Source organism: Hyperolius riggenbachi, chromosome 7 (genome assembly GCF_040937935.1).
Source record: "Hyperolius riggenbachi isolate aHypRig1 chromosome 7, aHypRig1.pri, whole genome shotgun sequence".
Lineage (NCBI taxonomy): Eukaryota > Metazoa > Chordata > Amphibia > Anura > Hyperoliidae > Hyperolius > Hyperolius riggenbachi.
In genome coordinates, this window is record NC_090652.1 from 126,392,612 (window position 1) to 126,412,438 (window position 19,827).

Below are 19,827 nucleotides of genomic sequence, written 5' to 3' on the forward strand. Positions count from 1 at the left end.
GTCTCCTTTTGGCACACATACACACATCTGATTGTTGTCCAACAGACCAAAATCTGATGACAGTCAGGCGGTTTGGTTGACTGTGTGTACAGGCCTTTACTAGACATATGCATGAAAACTTCCTGATCATAATTGACACGGACATCACTACAACTTAAAGGACAACTGACGTGAGAAGAATATGGAGGCTGCCATATGTATTTCCTTTTAAATAATAACCAGTTGCCTGGCTGCCTGCAGTAGTGTCTGAATCACTCCAGAAACAATCATGCAGCTAATCTTTTCAGATCTGACAATAATGTTAGAAACATCTGATGGCTAAAAGTATTAGAGGCAGAGGATCAGCAGGCTAGCCAGGTAAATGGTAATGTTTAAAAGGAAATATATATGGCAGCCTCCATATAGCTCTCACTTCAGTTGTCCTTTAATGTTGCTCACATGAGTGATCCTGCTTTTGCTTTACAAAATAATTGAAACAGTCTGCAAAATTCCTGCTTTTCATGGCATACAGCATCCTTAATGCCCCATGTAAATCTTAAGTAAAAATAGACTTGCTCTGCACTCCCTCTCCTCTAGAGAACATAGAAAAACACAGCTTGCCGACTGTAAAAGCAAGTAGCCAACCCTAATCCTTCCATATTTTCTTTCATGCTTTCCTAAGTAAACATCAGTGGACCGCGGCCTCAGTGTACACAATGTCACGCTGTACCTACTGTTGTGTACCTCATGCTATCACCAATGCATATTGCATGTACTCTCAAGGTACAGAGGAGGCATTGTGTAACTCACTGATACACAGAAATGTGACAATGACATATTCTCAGGTCAAAGGATGCTGGTCTCTAGACTGGTGTTGATTTTTATGGTTTGATTTAATGGAATATAATAACAGAAAAATATGCATGTTTTTATTCTGAAATATTATAGAATGTGTTTCCTTATCCTGTATTAAAACTTGAGTGAAATATTTTTATTAACGTTTTAATAATTTGCAGTGCTAGAATTGTTTTAGGCTAAGTTCACAGTGGGGTGTTAAAGTCGCAACACAAAATCACAATGCAGCAAAAAAGATGCAATGCACATTAACGCAGCATTAATGTTGCATACAGTAGATACAGTGAAGCTTACATGTAATGAAACGTATGCTTCCCTGTATCTGTTAACTTGTGCGCTTAGAGGTAACGCAACATTTACAACTCGATGTTACAAACTCGACGAACAGAGCACAGCCTTAACATTGTAGTGCGGTGACCTGTGCTATATGACTTTATATTGCAAAACAATAACATCACACTGTAAACCTAGCCTAAAACTATTAATTTTGCTACATTGTAAAGATACAATCCAGATTACAAATTCATGCTGATTTCATGTTGCTGTTTTTTGATGATGTATTTCTGTTGATGATGAATTTCTGATTATTGCATTCATGGTTTTGAATTATTGCTTCCTTTGGTAATTTACAGTAAAAAGGAATAGTATTTATTTTTTAGGAATGGTCAGTGGAATATAAATAATTTCGAGTTGATTAAGTAGTATGCAAATGTATGTAGCTTGGAAGTAGACAAATCAAATTCTACCTTAGTGCGATCTGATTGGTTCATTTTCAAGCTGCATAAATTTGCATACACAGTTTTCATAATCCTGCATCAACTTAATTATTTGCATCTCATTGACCATCCCTATTTTTTTCTTTCTTTTCTCATAATCACTTTGTTTGCTTGTTTGTTTAGGAGTACGAGGCATGGCTTTGTTCTTCCATTCTCACGCCTGCAACAAGATCTGCAAAGGCATGGGACTGACTCCGTTTGACCTGTCACCCATGGAGAAGTCTGTTCTGGAGCACAGCAGCAAGCTACTGGTACATACCCATCCTATAGGTGGACATAAATGGGCAGATGCATTATTTGAAGGTTCCGACAGTCCCTGATCAGATGACACGTTGCTGGGACACACTGTGATTCAAGAAATGTTTCTAGGGAGAATAGGAAGCAGTTGAAGTGTACCTGTATAGGAAAAAAGTTTCCCAATTTAGATACCTCATTAGAAGGAAGCTTCTGGATAATCCAGAGGCTTTACCCATCCCCATCCACCTTGCTGTTCTAGCACTGGGACCCTCAACCTCATCATCAAGTGCTTGGCAACTGAGTGCTTGGCCTCGCACTGTGTAGGACAGCTTACATCTGCACAGTAGCACGAGCTGATCGGGCTTGGCTTTTTCCGGCAAGCCCGAGTGGCGTCATGCTACTGTGCAGACGCGAGCCATCGTACGCAGCGTGGCCGCGCTTGTTTACACATGGGAGCGTGACCGTAAGCTTTCTGAGAGTCAGGGGTCTGGAGGGGGAGGTCTGAATCCAGAGGCAGCACTACTCTATTTGAGACCTACAGCCGCTTCCCGCTTACGGCAATTAGGTTGTGACCATTAATTTGTAAGAAGTAGTGGAACCAGAAGGAAACTTTTTACGCCATCAACTGAATACGTTTAGTAAAACCATTCCTGATGTACAAGTGTACAATTTTAGTGTACAAACCATTGTTTCCTTCTGGATCTTCTACGTCTTACAAATTAGTGGACGTAACCAAATTGTAGGGAGCAGCTGTTGGTCTATAAGGTGTCCTGCTGGGTCCTTCAACTCGACTAGCATCCCAGAGGCTTCCCTATACTGAGGTAAGTATCTAACTTTCTCCTTTGATAAACTCATAGGTTTGCTTTAATAATATGATTTGTGACCACCTATTGGGCTGTCGTATAATCATATAATGAGCTGGGTATCTGTGGACCGCCCATGATGTGGAATATCAGGCAAGTTAGATGATCAGGGCTGTGGGTCAAGCAATGTAACAGTAACATGTAGGCCAGTTCAGTAAAGGGGCTTCATTTTTCCTTTCCTGTACACAGCATTACCATTGTGTGTGTTTTGTTACAGCAATCAGCCCAGACAGTGGTGCGTGGCCCAGTAGAGAAATGTGGAAGCAATCGGGTGAGGACCATGTCAGGAAGCCGTCCCCCTCTCCTCTCCTGCCTTTCTGAAAACTCTGGGGATGAGAACATGAGTGATATCACTTTTGACTCTCTGCCAAGCTCTCCATCCCCAGTCACCCCTCAGGGTCACAGATTTGATATACATGGTAAGAACAGCAAGTGGTCATACATGTAATTCACTTGCATATATGGAAAATGAGGTGCTAATTGCTGATGTTGATATAAGTGACAAAACATTAGTTTTAGTCGAGGCTAAACAAGACAATAGCATGTTTTTGAGTTGTTTTCCAGCATTTTATATGCTTTGATCTTCCATTTGACCTTGTTCTTTTAACTCCTCCTAAACTTAGGTAAAGGACTGACGTTGTGCCTCCATGTGTTGACCACTTAAGTAACGTGCTATTTTAAGATGGCAACATGGTACATGGTGGGGCAGTGGTATTAATGTAAAGCATTGAACAAGTAAAGTCAATACACATGCTAGAGTTTTCTTGGCCAAGGTGGCCAGTTGGGACCGTCTCAATCAAGAATCTAACATTAGTAAAGTTGTCCACCAAGCTAATTTTATGATTTGGCATGCAAGATCATATTTAAGTGTCAATTGTGATGCGTATATACAGCATTAGATATCTGCAGTGTGTCACCCACAGGATCCTGATGAGCAACACAAATTGTGCTCATATTGCGCATGCACACACCTGTACTCCATTATTACCTCTCTTGAAGCAGTGATTTCATTTGACCAGAAATACTGTTGTTAGCAGACAAGAGGAAACACAAATGTTCCTCCTAATCATGTGATAGCAATGACCAAATTACAGGTTGTCTTATTTTTGGTCATGTGCAAGGAGAGAGAAACAAGTACCGTGTCCTGTCACCATGTACTATGTAAACGTATTTCCTTTTTCAATTATTTTCCCAGGTTGTTTTATTTTTTATTTATTTTTTTGCACTCAACTTTTCATATACTGTGTATAGTTATATTATTGCATATAGACTTTATTTATAGTGGTAGGAGAAAACCCCACCTTTGCTCCCAAAATACTTAGGTTGGCTAAGCTGACAACAAAACCGAGGTGCAGTTGATAGATGACATAGTACATCTGCAAAGTCGGAGAAATGGTGTGGTCCTACAGGGATTAAAATGGTTGATGGAAAGGCGTTGGTATGAGTGCTCCATACTCTTATTTGCCACTCTGGGTTTGGGAGGGAGGGAATTTCTATTGAAGAATATTTGTGTGGCAGAACTAAACAGACTGAGGAAATCGGGACCAAATTTGTCTTTAAAGCATGCCTGAACTGATGTAGGACATGATGAGATGGACATGGAGTGGAAATGCAGTGGAATGCACTAGCAGCTGTGCAGAAAGGTAAACAAAAAAAAAATACACTTTTATTTGTCTGAACAAACACTTTTGATAACAGGATGGTGCAGGCAGGTCCTTATTTCTCTCCTGTGTTGGAGCTGAAAGAACCACATTTTACATCACACAGACATAGTTGCTGTATACCATAGTTGGAATTGCAGCCATTAAATTGAAAATATAAATGTGAGACTCCAGTGAATTCTCTTGTACGTTTATTTTCAGTCCATGTTTGCTCTAAATGGAAGGTCATAGTAGTGGGGGGTTTGCATATAGGTGCTATTTTAAAATATACGGAATAAGACTTTTATGATATTCCTTCTTAATTTTAAACTAATTGTGTTTTCTTACTAGGCGAATAATAATAATGATTGTGATTACAAATAATTATCATCAGTAGTACACTTTAGTAGCATGCACAGTATTTCCCTTTGTATGTACATTATGTTGTTCTCCTCATGATAGGCAGATATGTGATATCCTCAGATCTGAAAGTTCAGCAGGGCTGTAAATCTTTTTGGACACATGCCATGTGTAGGTCAGTGAGCACAGAATGCTCAAATCCAGCTCAACAAGGTTTTGAATGTCAATCTCAAGGGTCAAAGTTAAGGCAGACTACCGTAGATAAGTGCGTGTTGACTAATATACTGTATCTTCCAAGAGGCCTAGTTCACATAAAGTAATCCACACGGGCATGTTTTAAAATTACACTCGTAGATTCACAAATAAAGTTCTGTTCATTTGAAATTTTTGTTCTGTTAGATGGATGGGATTCATTATCCCCTTTTATAGCAGCAAACCTATAATAACTGCTGGTAAATATATCTTAATTGTAGGGTGTCTTGTTGCCTTTGTTCTCTTTGTCTGCTCCAGTCAAGTGGTTCCCTAGATTCTTTGCCGTTTCATAGATAAAATGAAAGAGGGGGGGGGGGGGGATTTTTGGCAGCAAAATGACTACCTCCAGTAATTTTTATTGTGTAAGAACCCTTTTGAAGTGGCTTTCAGACAATGCTATAAATACAATGTAATTGTCTTTGTATGTATTTTATCCACTAACTTAGCAAGTACACATTTCGTTCTGCTATTGTCTCTGTTGAAGGTTAGGAGGCCTGCTTACTCCCAATAAGGTGTATCGCTAGATGTATGTCTGGCCCTTGTTTATTGACTTTCAGGTAAACTGTTAATCAGGGTTTGCAGATGATAACTTTTAAGCTGAGTGCACACTTTTTTTCTTGCACATACAGTTTATTTCTATTTCCATGTGTTTTAACGCGTTTGCAGTTCGCATATACAAAACGCATATGCGTTTTTCTATTACGTTTTATGCAAATCACTAGGAAGACAACAGGTAACGAAAATACATCCAAAAACATTTAAAAAAAGAAAAACGCATACAAAACACATTACATTGCATCACAGTTGACTTTCATTATGTGCGTTTTTGATGCGTGTTTGAAAAATATGCAACAAAACCAGCGTTTTTAAAAATGCATGTTATAAAACGCATATGCGTTTTTTGATGCGGCCCATTGACTACCATTTCAGGCAAAAACTCTGCATTTTCCGCAACGCTAGCGTTTCTGCTAAGTGTGTTTCCAGCCTCAGTCAATAAAAAATATATACTTACAGTATATACGTGGATTTTTATCTCCCACGCAGGGTATTTTTTCAGCCTAATTTAACTTGCATTTCTCAGGTTAACCTCTTCTCTGCCAACTTCACTTGTGACTGCAGAATGCCGGTAACTCGTTGTTCAGAAGTATTAACCTAAAGCCCTCCCTTCATTTCCTCCAACCCATAGATGAGGAGTGTAATGCTTCTACAACAAAGGGATTGATAACTCTGTAAAAATATATATAATAAATGCTCAAATAAAGAAAGTGATAATGTAGAGAAATAATCAGACATTACAGTGGGTACAATACATTGAGTCTAAAATAAATGAAACCATTTACTTAATTGGTTAATTGAAAATGGAGGACGACTTTGGTGTCTTGTTCTTCTGATCTGATTCACTGTGTTTACTCTTTTCTTTTTCTGTTAACAGGATGTCCCATTTTCAATGACGTTGATAACCTGTTCCAAGATAACAACAATCTGAACAACCACAGAGTATGTCTGTCTTATCTACTTGTGTTGTCACACAGCATAATACTATGTATCATTTCTGTACAGTTATCTCATTGTTTTCACATGTTTTAGGATTCAGAAAATGGTGGTGACAGCGGCTGCCCCAGTGAAAAGAGAAGTGAATCTGATGAAATGGAGAATCGAGTAAGTTAGTTTTTATAACAAAATATTTTTAAATTGTTCCTGAAGGGAAAAAGGTGCCCAATGTGGGTACATACCTCAGTAGAGAGAAGCATGTGGACAATTCAGAGGCTTCCCCAGTGTCTCTCCTCCTTGCCGTTCTGAAGCCTGCTAGTTTAGAGCTTGCACCCGCACACTAGCATGCAGTCAAACAAGCTAGTTTATTTTGCCACCGCGTCCAAGTGACAGCTCTGTGCTACTGCTCAAGTACAAGCTGTCCTGACAGTGCAGCTGCACTTGTTTTCGTACGAGGGTGCGGCCTTAAGCTTCAGGGGTATCAGCGCTGGAACGGTGAGCTGGAGGGGGACGGGAAGCCTTGGGTGGGCATACATTTTTGGCATTACAAACCCACATTGGTCTACTTAAACTTAAGTGTGTTTGTAATAACTTTTGATGTACTGTATATACTTGAGCAAAGTCTTTGGGACCAAAAAAGTGGCCCAAAAGGGGGGCTCAGGTTATTCTCAAGCAGTGATGGCTGTGAGCCCTCCCCCTTCCACCTTAGCCATTTGATGATGAGTGGTGGTGTTGGAATTGTGTTGCTGTGTCTCCACAAACATGTTCCTGTGCCCCTCCACCACCGTCCCCTCCCCCCCCCCCCCCCCACGCCACCCATCAGAGCTGTTTGCAGCATGTGTAGCTGAGTACTGTCTCTTCCCCCTTTACTGCACGTGCGCCTCACTTGAGCAGTTTGCGGCGTGTTTAGCTGTGCACACTGCATTCCCCACCATATACAGAGTGATGCACAGCAAAGTGTTTATTCACCGGTTGTTTGTCAATCTCATTTCTATGACGCTCTCTAGTGGTGCCCTCAAGTGAAGACACCAGCGAATTATGACTATGGTCTCTGTAGACTGAAAGCTGAACTGTGCGCTTGCCGAGCAGTTCAGCTTCCCCTCAGCCACAATTTGGGAACAATTAAAATGCACCTAAATGTCAGCGTTTGTAACACCACGCGTGTCAGGCGCTTGACAAGGGGTGGTGCTACCCAGAGGCAGAGAACCACAACTTATGACATCTGAGCACGACTGTGGCCACAGTCATATGTGACTCCATGGAAGGCTGTCCATCACTGGTACTGAGCCCCAACTAGCACCCAGCCGTTGCAAGAGAACAGCTGACAGGCAGTAAATTCACCGCCTCCAGTTTCCCATACGAAAGAGTCCTAAGTCAGTTTGCTAGGCTTGGATTGTGGTATAGTACACTAAGAAAATATGATTTCTTTTTGCAGCAATCTAGTAGACACCATTAATGGCAGCAAATCCTCACCTGTAGTTAATCTATCATTATTTATGTCACTTTTGCACAATAGGTTCCAGCAAATTATAACCGTAGGAGGCTGGAATCAGAATCTGAAGACAGTTTTGGCAAGGTATGTAAAACTGAATGAATGATACTTCTGTAGTCACATGTACCAGTGCCAGGGTAGTAGAGCGTGTTACGCCATTATTGTAACCCGTGTTACCTGCTGCTAGTACTGGTAATATTGCTGTGTTCTCCCTGCACTCAGCAGATTTAATTGACCTATGTGAATCAAGCCTCATGTTCAGTAAGTTTTTCCTTTTAGTTAGCTAATGAATGGTATCATCCTGATTCAAAATCATTCCTGTAGTGCTTATTTATAAAATGAGTCCATAGGAAATTGTGGTAGGTCATTCTGTCAGTAGCTCTGCTGACTGTGACGCTACCTCACCATATGCCACTCCACATTAGAACACCAAGCAAGCTTCAGGTCAACTGGTTGGGCAGGGACACATCATGAGGATAGTGAATCCAGAAGCACACATAATATATTCCAACACTTTAAGGTCCTCTTAAGGTAAATGCATATTGTAAACTGCAGTAGATATAAAAAGCATAGTTTCCTTTACAAACACATGAAGACCAGGAAGAGGTGCAGAGGAAGGTCGACGATCATTTCTCTTGCTGGGCTTTCTCAAGACCATTTAGGCAGGGGTGTTGCTTCACACGGCACGGTCACACCTCCATTCCACCTGTGTAACTAGAAACCAGCCTTTGCTTGGTCAGGAGGGTAGCCGGGGGTGTGGCTATGCACCTTTATTAGCAGGCAATATAGTGGGGTGTCCTCATAGCTCCCTACAGAGTCATTTTTCAAAACAAATACTGTAGGAAGAATGGTAAGGCCATAGAAAATCCTACCTTATCCTTAGCAGACACTGTGTGGCGTTTGGCACAGGTTTGCGTTTAAAGTGGAACTGCAGATAGAATTACATCAAACTGTTTCACTTACCTGGGGCTTCTGCGAGCCCCCAGCAACCATCCTGTCCCGCACCAGTCCTCTACGAGCCTCCGTTCTCCCGCTGCCAGCTACTTTCAGTTTTGCCGCCGGGCCACTGCGTCTGCGCGGCTCTGGCCACGCGTATCCTTTCTTCGTGTTCCAGTCCGCAATAGCGCAATTGCAGACGGGAACGCATAGAAAGGATACGCTTAACATGGCTGCGCTGGCCTCGACTTACAACACTTTAATAGGTCGAGGAATGGAGCGGCGGGAGAAGAGAGGTTCGTGGAGGACCGGCGCGGGACAGCTCAGCTGCTGGGGGCTTGCAGAAGCCTCAGGTAAGTGAAACAGTTTAATGTAATCCTATCTTCAGTTCCGTTTTAATTCCAACTCCAGGAAATATTGATTTTGTAGGTTTGGATAGCGTGAAAAAAGCATAGAAACAAGTATTACTGTTGGTGTCCCCTCTGAGGAGCATTCTACTGATTTCCTGTCCTGGTGACACCCAGGTCTAAAGTTTTTATGGTGTGAGCAACAGCCATAAAATCCTGTCAAATGCTATACTTCTGCTCTAATCTATACAGTAGGGTTTTTTCATTGTGAAAACATGTCTCCTTTTTTCATGATGGGAAATGAGGAAAATTCTGCCCAGTCGGTACATTGATAGCAATAAAAAAGACTTTCCAACACTTTCCACCCTGTGTAGAACTAAAACAACGTTTAGGCCTAAATTCTGTATTAAAGTAAGTCCAGAAGATGGCTTGCTGGGAGCGGTAACGTAATGTAGCCAGTACTGCTGATTTGTTGTTGCTGTTTTCATCCTTTAACCTGTCACATCATCTTTTATTTTCTTCAAGTGCAAATCGCCTTTATATAGGGCCAATGGGGTGACCCCTTTAAGCAGTTCCCGGAGTAGACGGGTGATTGTGCATGATGCGCTGCTGGAATGTTACTGCTGCCATCATTGTGTTCTCTGCACATGTTTGGATGGGTCCTCACCTTCCATAAGGAATAAAATACATTCCATCAATGTCAAAAATTCTATAACTGTCTAGTTCTGTCTCTCTCTGTTTCTCTCTCCTTCTCATTCTGTATACCTGCCCTCTGCATCATGCCATCAGACCTCCCCTTTTATTAGGTGTGCATAGTGTCTATCCAAACATGGAGCTAAAAAAATGTTTTTAATATAATGGGGTTGATTGACATTTAGCGTGCTCTATCAGACTTAACATGCCTCATCAGAGTTAACATGCCTCATCAGAGTTAACATGCCTTATAAGAGTCAACACGTCTTACCAGAGTAGCATAGCAAGCGCTACAAACTTATGCCTGCTAATTGGCAATGACGAGAGCTCCACTCGTACTGCCGTGAGCCCCTGTGGGTCCAATCAATTTAAAGGACATTATCCCCGCACTTTGATTGGCGCAAAAGGCTGCCTGCCACTTGACAGGCAACCTATTGGGCCAATCAAAGTGCGGAGATAATGTCCTTTAAAGTGATTGGACCCGCAGGGGCTCACGGCAGTACGAGTGGAGCTCTCGTCATTGCCAATTAGCAGGCATAAGTTCGTAGCGCTCGCTATGCTACTCTGATAAGGTGTGTTAACTGATAAGGCATGCTAACTTTGATAGGGCATATTAACGCTGATACGGTGTGTTAACTCTGATAAGTCACACTATTTGTTATAGTGAATCAACCCAATTATGTTTTATTTGCGGTGTGAACAACCAGGAAAATGTATTTGGAAAGGTTGTTCTATTCTGTGAAATGCAGCATGCATGCTGTCTGATGGGTTTGCCAGTTCAGTATGATGCAGTCTCAGGAAGGTTTGACATTGAAGATGAGTATTGGGGCCCTCAGTGTGTAAGTTGAAGCGGAATCCCTCTTGGATGATGCCAGAAAAGTGGCTGTGCATGAGCAGTGTGTGGTTTTATATTGCTGTAAAGAGACGCAGAACAGAGGAGCTGACACTGAAACGTTTGATAATGCACCTGTCCAAGATATGAGCCCTGAGGGCCCTTTCACCCTGGTGCGGTTAGGTGCAGCGTTTTACTGCAGCCTAATGCTAGGGCAATAAAAGTCTATGGGGTAGTTCGTATTGCATGCAGTGCGCTGCACCAGAAATACCCATCTAACGCAAGCGCATACCTTTGTTGACAAACGGTGGACCGGAAGTCATGTAAGTCTAAGGCGACATGTGGGTTTTGTTTTTTTAATGCCCGCTGCAAGTTTTAAGCATGCACAGAAGTGTATTTTAGCAATACGCCTCCGCGCATGTCATCAAATCGGCCACAAGAAGTGAGCGTCACTTCCTGCCTGGCCTGCTGCCAGACTGGGATTACCACCTACTACCGCGGTAATCCCTGAAGGCGTTTATTTTGGCAGTGTGGCCCCCAGGCCGCACCGCTACCATCAAATTTCAGTGTGAAACCATCCTCAGGTGTGCTAGCAGTGGAGAGCCTGTGTGATCCAGGAAATTGATTTTAAAGCTTGTCTGCTTTGCAATTAGAAGACATGTATATTACAATGATGATTGGTCAAAAGTGAGTGAAATAGCATTTGGGCCATTGCAGTAGAATACACACACCTGAAATACTATTTTTTTTGTAATAAACCCAGCACTGCCTGGATAGTATCGAAACTTGACCCTGCAGGTGCTGCACCGGAGTGCATTTAAACGACCGCTATTTTAACTTTGCAACAATCTTTTCTATGATCTGATATTATGCAGGTGAAGAATGCAAACATTTGCCCCCTAATAGCAGAGAACTGATGTAAGAATTCAGTTTAGGATGGCTTTAGATCAAGGGTCCCCAACCCCCGGTCCACGGCCCGTTGCCAGTCCGAGGGGTGTGTTATGCTGGGCCGCGGCTCCCCTCACAGCAGTGCTGCCACTGCTGTAACTAGCCTCCACTCTGTGCACGGCGAGCTGAAAGAGAAGTCCCACCCCTCCATCAGACGCAGGGCTTCTCTCGCATGTCCCAGGCCTGCCCCGTCCATCAGCCACATGGCTTTCCTTATTTGTGCACTTACCCCCCCCCCCCCCTTCAATTTTGGGCCATTGGCGCTTCCTCCATGTGTCATAACTAATTGTCCCTGGTGTACGCCGTCCTTTTTTGGGCCCTCGCCCCCTCTGCAAAATGCCCAGTCAGAGGCGTGACCTTGTTGGTGACAATGGGTAATTTGTAACAAAGAGCACCTGGGTCCATATATTATTTGGAGCCGCGCATGCGTGACGTCACACGCCGACACAAAAGAGTAATTTTTTGCTCAGCTAAGTTGATCCGCCGGCAGATTGCTTGCAGGGCAGGAGTCGAGGGCTACTGTACTTATGCTTTACTGTCAGCTGAAACGGTCATTATTGGCAACCTCAGCTGACTTTAATCCTGCGTGTGTATGGGGCTTAGGGCTTGTTCACATGGGCTTCTGGCAGTGTCTCGTTAAAAGCTTTTCTTCAAGTGTGCAGAAAACATATAGAGTCTTTTGTGGCTTTTTGCTGCGTTTAACGTTTTTCACCCCCACAGGAGATACGGAGATGTGGCAGTAATCGACCCTGGAGGCAGCTTGTTGCTTTCAGGGTCGGTTAAAAAAGTGGAGTAAATAGGAATGAAAACAGGGTGCTTGTCCAAACAACTGTGCACAGCAGAAAACTTGAATGGGCAGCGCTTAAACGGTAAGAGCTGCGGTCAGTGGCAAATGATGTACAGCCGTCTGTGTAAACCGGCCCTCGAGGCTCGTACTCGCAATGCATTTCTGCTGCACTTTTTCCCGTGAAAATATTATATTTATGTGGACACATGGAATTTAAGTTTAAGAGGCTCTCACTTTAGTGCTCCTTTCATGCGTTCCTAATGAGGATCACATAATAGCAAGCTGGAGGTAGTGCTGCATAGTATACAGTCTCCCCACCTAAGCAGCATAGGCTGCTACCACTAATGGGGCTCTGCTGAGCACCAGCAAATGCTGGTATTTGGCATTATTTGTTATTTTACAGGGGGGGGGGGGGGGGGGGGTTCGTCATAGTGGTGCTTTAGGTCCTCTGTTTAGAAAATGTTAAGGAGCTGTCATACGTTGCTGTGAGCTGGTTTCCAGAAGTGCTGCCCTAACTGGGGGGTTCACTGAATTTTCATCATAACCAAGCTACATCTGACATTCACACAGGAAGTCAGCATTTTAATCCTAGCCAGGAAATCCGTCTTTTATTGCATTGTGTCATGCCTCTTTATTCCCTGAGGCTTGCAATGCCCAGTCAACTGTGTTAACTATAAGCAATAGCAGATGTGCGCACAAAATGAGTGGTAGCAAACAAAAAGAGGGCTCAGACACATTGCTATGCCAGAAAGTGACTGTTAAAACAAAACACCATCAGTGTATAAAAACATGGGTGTCAGTGAGCAGTCAGCATACAATCTTAAGCAAGGCCTCGTTTTCAGCAAGGCCTCGTTGTCGTTTTATGTGTGTCCTGGCACCAGCATGTTGTAGCTAACTTTAAAGTGGAACATTATAAAAGCTACATTCAAAATCAGATTGTGATAGCTGGTCTCTGTCCCTGTCATACATGTACTACGGTGCAGAACTATTGAAGCTGTCCAGGCAATGATAAATTTAAGGGTTAGGCATCGCCCAGGAGGGGTGGTTCTTCAAGTAAGGCATCACCAGGTGATGTTTTAAGGGTAGGCATTGCCAGGGGGCTTAGGGCTAGGCATTGCCATTGCCAGGGGGTCGGTTAGTGTTAGTCATCAAGAGGGACGGCTCATGTTAGAGTAAGGTTAGGTTAGGTCATAGTAAAAAATCAGTGAAGATTACTGATATACTAATATCAGATTTAACTGGTATAATATCAGTAATTTTACCAATCTTCTACTAGCGGCTATCTCTGGTGCCCTTTTTACTGTACCACCCTCTTACATTTATGTGTTACAGAAGTAAAATTTGCAGAGGATACAACTATAGAGGGAGGAAGATTTCTGGCTTCACATGGAGTGAGTGAGTGGGTGCATGCACAGAAGCATCTGCACAATATTTCTTGCAGAACCTATGCAGGTTATACTGTAGCTGAATGAATGGGGTGAGGTATGTTCTTCAGACAACTGGTATGTACAGCATGTATTGATCTGCACTCACTGACAGTTTTATTCAGGCTTTCCTTGCTCAGTAAGAATGTTGTGCAGTGCACTAACTCCAGTATGTGCTGTGACTATAATAGAATTAATGAGGTGTGTTCTTCTTGTTGCTTTTAGGTGACAGTGGAGAAGTGGAACCAGTTCCACGCTGCCCGTGTTCACATTCACCGACCTTCCTGCGTTGCAGTAGAAGTGCAAAGACTTAATGCTCTTGAGCTTGAAAAGAAGATTGGAAAGTCAATCCTCGGAAAGGTAAAATGTAAATTGATACCGTGAAAGCTCAAACAATACAAGTGCAAGTGATACTCTCAGTTCTTGTGCCTCGATCACCCATTAGTAAGCAACCTGAAATTGGAATTCTGTAGACTAGGCCCTTTTATACCCTAAAACACACGCTGCTGAGATCAAACTCCTCTCATGGCTGGAAGGGACTTAGTGTGTTATAGAGCTCTGATCTGTTCTGCAGAATCTTGGCCAACACTAGCAATAAAGGCAGAAAGAGAGCAACAGGAGTTCAGTCTGGCGAAGTACGTTTGTGAAAGCAAAAACTGTGAGCCATGTTTATCAATATTGTCTGAGAGAATAACTTAGGTTTCTAGAAATCATGCAGGACTATCTCAGGCATTTTAAGAAGGTGTAATTTCCTTCTAAATCTGTTCTGAAACATGAGATGAGAAGGATTCTAAGAATTAGTGCAGTCTGTGCAGAGAGAATCCTCTGAGTGAGGTAAGATGTACTGTGGCAGCTTTAAAGTCAACGGATATCGGGTTTTTTTTTTGTTTTTTTTCTTCAAAAGTCAGACACTTACTTACCTAAGGAGAGGGAAGGCTCTGGGTCATATAGAGCCTTCCCTCTCATCTCTCGGCCCCGTTCCAGAGCTGGTTTCCCCGTAGCAGCATTCAACCAATTTGGTCAAATGCTGCTGTCTCTGCCGCCGAAGGAAGTCTTTGGGAGCACAAGTGCTCCTGAAGACGGGGCGCTGTATACTGAGCCTGCGAAAGCACCCTCTTTATGGAGCTGCTTGTCTTCGGGAGGACTTGGCTCCCGAAGACCCCCGCAGCGGAGGATTCAAACAGAGGAGCTGCCGCTGCAATGAGGATCCTGGGAGAAGGGAAGGAAGGCTCTATAGGACCCAGAGCCTTCCCTCTTCTTAGGTAAGTATCTGACTTTTTTTTTTCTTTTAAATAACGATTACCATTGACTTTAACACACACACAAAAAAAAATTAATAGGAAAACAGCAGCAGACAGAGTCCTTCTTTGGGTAGGATGGACTGAATAATGTAAAAAAAAATTCCTGCAGTATAGCTGGCGTTACAAGGAAGAGATGTGACTGACACCTGTGAAAGAGATCTTTAATTCAGTCATGTGGGGAATAAAACAACATATAATACACAAACTGACAGTGCAGTCCCCCAGTGTGGCAGCTTTGCATGAACTTTAGAAGTGCTATCAACCACTTATTTCTACGATAGATTACCACTGGTTTTGCACTGTTCTAACTGTACAACATTTCTATAGTTTTATAATAATATAATGTTATAATTAAATTATTTAAATTCTATAATGTTTTTATACCTATGACATTTCTAGAAATGTATGCAAAACTAGTACAAAAGTCTTCTTATTTTGTAAGAATAGAATTTACTTTCAGAACACATGCAGATGACAATTGTGATGAAATAAGTAGGAAATAAGAAGAAAAAAACTGTTATAATTGCTATGATAAATCTGGCCCTGTGTGTGTGCAGTAATCTAAGGGACCAGTTAAAAGTAGTTGATACAATTATAAACTAAGAGGACCTTTACTTCCTCACCATGGTTCTTGCCAACATATTGTTTCCCCGATAGTATTGATGCCCCCTCCCCAACGGTCCTGTCACCTGTGAAGATGATGTTTCCATTCTCTTGTACTGCATGTTATAACAGCATTTACACCATCTTTACCACCACTCCATACCCCAGCAATGGTCCCAACAAGCCACACGTAGGGAGGTTCAAATTATATATTTTAAGTGGCAGGTGCTCAGTTGCCTTTAAGTTAAGCTAAGCAGAAGCCACAAACCATTCTGGTCTGATTAACTTTCTGAGAATTAACAACTCGCTTGATTCCGAAACTGAGATAAAATTGTCAGCAAATTTATGGAGATTTCTATCACTCTACCAGCATATGCCGCAACAAGGATTTCATTCAGAGCCCTTCTTTATATATTGCCACGTACTTCATAACAACGTCTGTGCTTTATTTTGTGACACACACACACACGCACACACTTCTGTAGCTAAACCTGTTTCTCCTCTTGTGTGACAGGTTCACTTGGCCATGGTGCGTTACCATGAAGGAGGGCGTTTCTGTGAGAAGGATCAGGAATGGGATCAGGAATCAGCCATATTCCACCTGGAACATGCTGCTCATTGTGGAGAACTGGAAGCCATTATTGGCCTTGGCCTCATGTATTCTCAGCTTCCCCATCATATCTTGACTGAAGTTTCTGTGCAGGTGAAGCACTAGGGGGTTATATGATTAAGAACTGAACTATCTGCATCATCTATGGCAGCCAGTCATTTTCTGCTTTTCTAAATGTGGTATTCTCAGGCTACAGGGTGTGCACCGCTGGTGGGTTGTGCCCATAACAAGGCATATTTGGCAAGATCAGGAGAGGCAGCTTCTTCCTACCTTTAGAGGGAACCTAAAGTGACAGTAAGGTCCACAGTGTACTTTACCTAGGGCTTCTTCCAGCCCCCCTGTAGTCATCCTGGTCCTTCGTTGTCTTTCCACTCTTCTCCCTTCAGCTCCTGTGCCCATCTGAAATCTGGCAGACTTAGCCAGTTGAGGGCTACTGTGCATGCATGGCCCTGGGCTGCACATGCCTCACACATTCTACATTTGCACAGTTGCAATTTTTTTTGAACTGTGCAAGAACAAAATGCTCCCTGCTATGGGAGCGCAATCATGGCATGCACAGCCCAGGGCCGTGCCTGCAGCTTTCAGACGGGCACAGCAGCTGAAGGGAGAAGAGTGGAAAGAAAACAAGGGACCAGGATGACTGCAGGGGGCTGGAAGGAGAACCAGGTAAGTAAAACGGGTGACCTTACTGTCACTTTAGGTTCCCTTTAATGTCACCACCAATCCTCTGTTCATCATCTGCCTAAAATCCCGATTCAGCCTCCCTTGGTGAAAAACTGCAGACAGCAAATGATTGTCTCATCTTGTCTATCCTAGTCATCATCTTCCACTCTACCTAGCTGGATTTCTCACATGCCTACCCCCGCTCTGGAACTCTCTCCATAAATCAGTTACTCACTCACTGGCCTCTGTAATATTAAAATGAATACTAGAGACAAGCATTTACTCTGACAAAAGGTGGCCATACATGGTACAATTTTTCATTTTTTTCGATTAGATAATTTAGTTTCATTATTCCATTAGATTGAATATAAAGATTTTTCCAGCATGTCCGATCTGATTTTTCTCGAAAAAACGGGATAATCGTTCAAATTTCTTGATCGAAAAAAAAAATATTTTCAACTTTCATTCGATTCGATCATTTAGATCGAATAAACGGGATAATCCAACGTTTTTATTGTACCATGTATGGCCACCAAAAGGCCAGTTTAGTTGGTTACTGAAATACCATCCGATTGTCCTAATTTCATATATATAGCTAACCAATTCCCTTACCTCTCGAGCAAATCCAATAACCCATTAGAGTGTAAGGTCATATGGGCAAGGCCGTCTTTCTTATGTTGTACCTTGCTGTTGCTATATTTACTGACAATCCCATCTATATATACTTAGTACAAGGTGTGCTATATAACTGTATGTCTTTTGTTTGTCCATGTCACGCGGTTAAAAAAAATATTTGCACAGTGCAATAAAAGATGTCTGTGATATGCATCAATAATACTGCTAATAATATACACAGCCCCTGTATTTTATGAATATGAGAGACAATTTATACTGTGTGTGTGTGTGTGTGTGTGTGTGTGTGTGTGTGTGTGTGTGTGTGTGTGTGTGTGAGATAGATAGATAGATAGATAGATAGATAGATAGATAGATAGATAGATAGATAGATTTGGTTGCCCAGAGCCTCTGGTTTAACTACATAGTTTTGCATTTCCTTTTCCAGTTTGTTTGTCAGAATGCAGATGGTAACAGCGTGTATACTAATTTTATTTTCTAAATGGCCTTTTCCAAAAGGACACAGAAGAAAACAACAGTAAGGGCTTTGACTATTTGCTGATGGCAGCAGAAGCCGGTGACCGCCCCTCCATGATACACATTGCTCGCGCCTACGACACAGGATTGAATCTGGGCTCAGACAGGTAGGGAAACACACTGTGGCATTGCTACTGCAGATTAACAATAATGTGGGTCAGGGTTACAAGGGTTAGAGGTCACTGACGAGTCTTGCTGATCCAGCAAACCTTGGCTGGATAATTTTTTTTGTCTGCTATTTTTTTTAGTGAGTTAGCATCCCTAACCTGCATAATATCAGATGGTAGTGACTATTGCAGAGAGGTTAGCAAAATAGCAATTATGTTAATGTAGTCATGTGCTGCTCCTGCTGTGCAAAATTTTGTGTAAAGTGTCGAACACGTATCCAACTATAGCATACGATCAACCCGATGACATGACCTACTGCACGACCAAGCGATTGCATGACTTGTATTTTCTGCGCACCGACCAACTGAATGACCAACTCATTTGCATACTGCGCGGAACGATGGACTGCATGATATGGACGCATTCAATACAAGTCGTTCAAAGGACTTGTAAACACGTGGCCAACTGCACGATATCAGCCCAACAGTCATGTGAAGTCTTGATCCGAACAAACTGCCTTATCAGGTGCTCGTCGAGTCATTTGTCACACGTACACATGCTCAACTATCGTTCAACAGACCAAGTTTGGATGATATTTGGGCGGAAAAGTTGCACGTGTGTACCAGCCGAGATGAGCGACTGATAACAGGCGGTGTGCCTGATCCATCTGGCGCATCAAATCACACGGCTGTTGGGCTGATATCGTGCAGTTGGCCACATGTGTACAAGTCATTTGAACAATGGGATGCTCTCTCTGGATGGGGGCGCAGGAAGTCCTAGTCAGAGAAGTCAAAGTCTGTATTTAGTGAATATCAGGGAGTGTGCGATCCCTGGTGTTCAGGAAAGAATTTGCAGTATTACAAAGAGGTATTTGTAGCATCTGATATTTATGGTCTATATGCTGTAGTTATAACAGTTATGTTCTATTACCAACACTATATACATTGACAGGCTCATGTCAGTATGATTTTATCTGTACAGGGTGCAAGACTGGCAGGAGGCTCTCTACTGGTACGATTCAGCTCTGAACATGACAGATTATGATGAAGGAGGAGAATATGATGGCACTCAGGATGAACCCAAATATCTGCTCCTGGCTAGGGAAGCTGAGATGCTGCTTTCTGGAGGGCATAAGTTGGAGAAGGATCCACAACGTTCTGGTAATTTTTTTTAAGAGATGTTTTTTCTCCCATTCACTTTCTGTAACATAAAATACAAACTATTATCCGAAGATAAGGTGGAGGGTAGCATAGAGCTAGGAAGGTGTACGTATTGAATAGGCAATAATATTTGGAGCATCCATTCATTTCATGTGCTAAATATTGGAAGAAGAGCTTTCTACCAATATATTCTCTGTGGTTTCCTTTAAGGGGGTTGTAACGTCCAAAAAATAAAAATAAAAAATTGCACAAAAATAGTGCCCCAGATATATATGTATAAACCTTTTTTTTCCAAAATAGGTCCCTATATGTCCCTTAATT

General features: G+C 42.5%; 1 protein-coding gene across 4 annotated transcripts in view; it reads left to right on the forward strand.

The window, feature by feature from the left end:
• The window catches only part of EEF2K (eukaryotic elongation factor 2 kinase), a 135,563-nt gene that overhangs the window by 107,386 nt on the left and 8,350 nt on the right, over window positions 1-19,827 (forward strand). For 2 of the 4 annotated variants that reach the window (XM_068244617.1, XM_068244618.1), the window contains 10 exons: window positions 1,734-1,861; window positions 2,928-3,129; window positions 6,395-6,459; window positions 6,550-6,621; window positions 7,970-8,029; window positions 9,754-9,816; window positions 14,138-14,272; window positions 16,331-16,519; window positions 18,221-18,345; window positions 19,328-19,506. In XM_068244617.1, coding sequence (XP_068100718.1) covers window positions 1,734-1,861; window positions 2,928-3,129; window positions 6,395-6,459; window positions 6,550-6,621; window positions 7,970-8,029; window positions 9,754-9,816; window positions 14,138-14,272; window positions 16,331-16,519; window positions 18,221-18,345; window positions 19,328-19,506 — 1,218 coding nt within the window. The remainder of the gene's footprint in view (window positions 1-1,733; window positions 1,862-2,927; window positions 3,130-6,394; window positions 6,460-6,549; window positions 6,622-7,969; window positions 8,030-9,753; window positions 9,817-14,137; window positions 14,273-16,330; window positions 16,520-18,220; window positions 18,346-19,327; window positions 19,507-19,827) is intronic. The other 2 variants (XM_068244619.1, XM_068244620.1) reach the window with 1 other exon arrangement.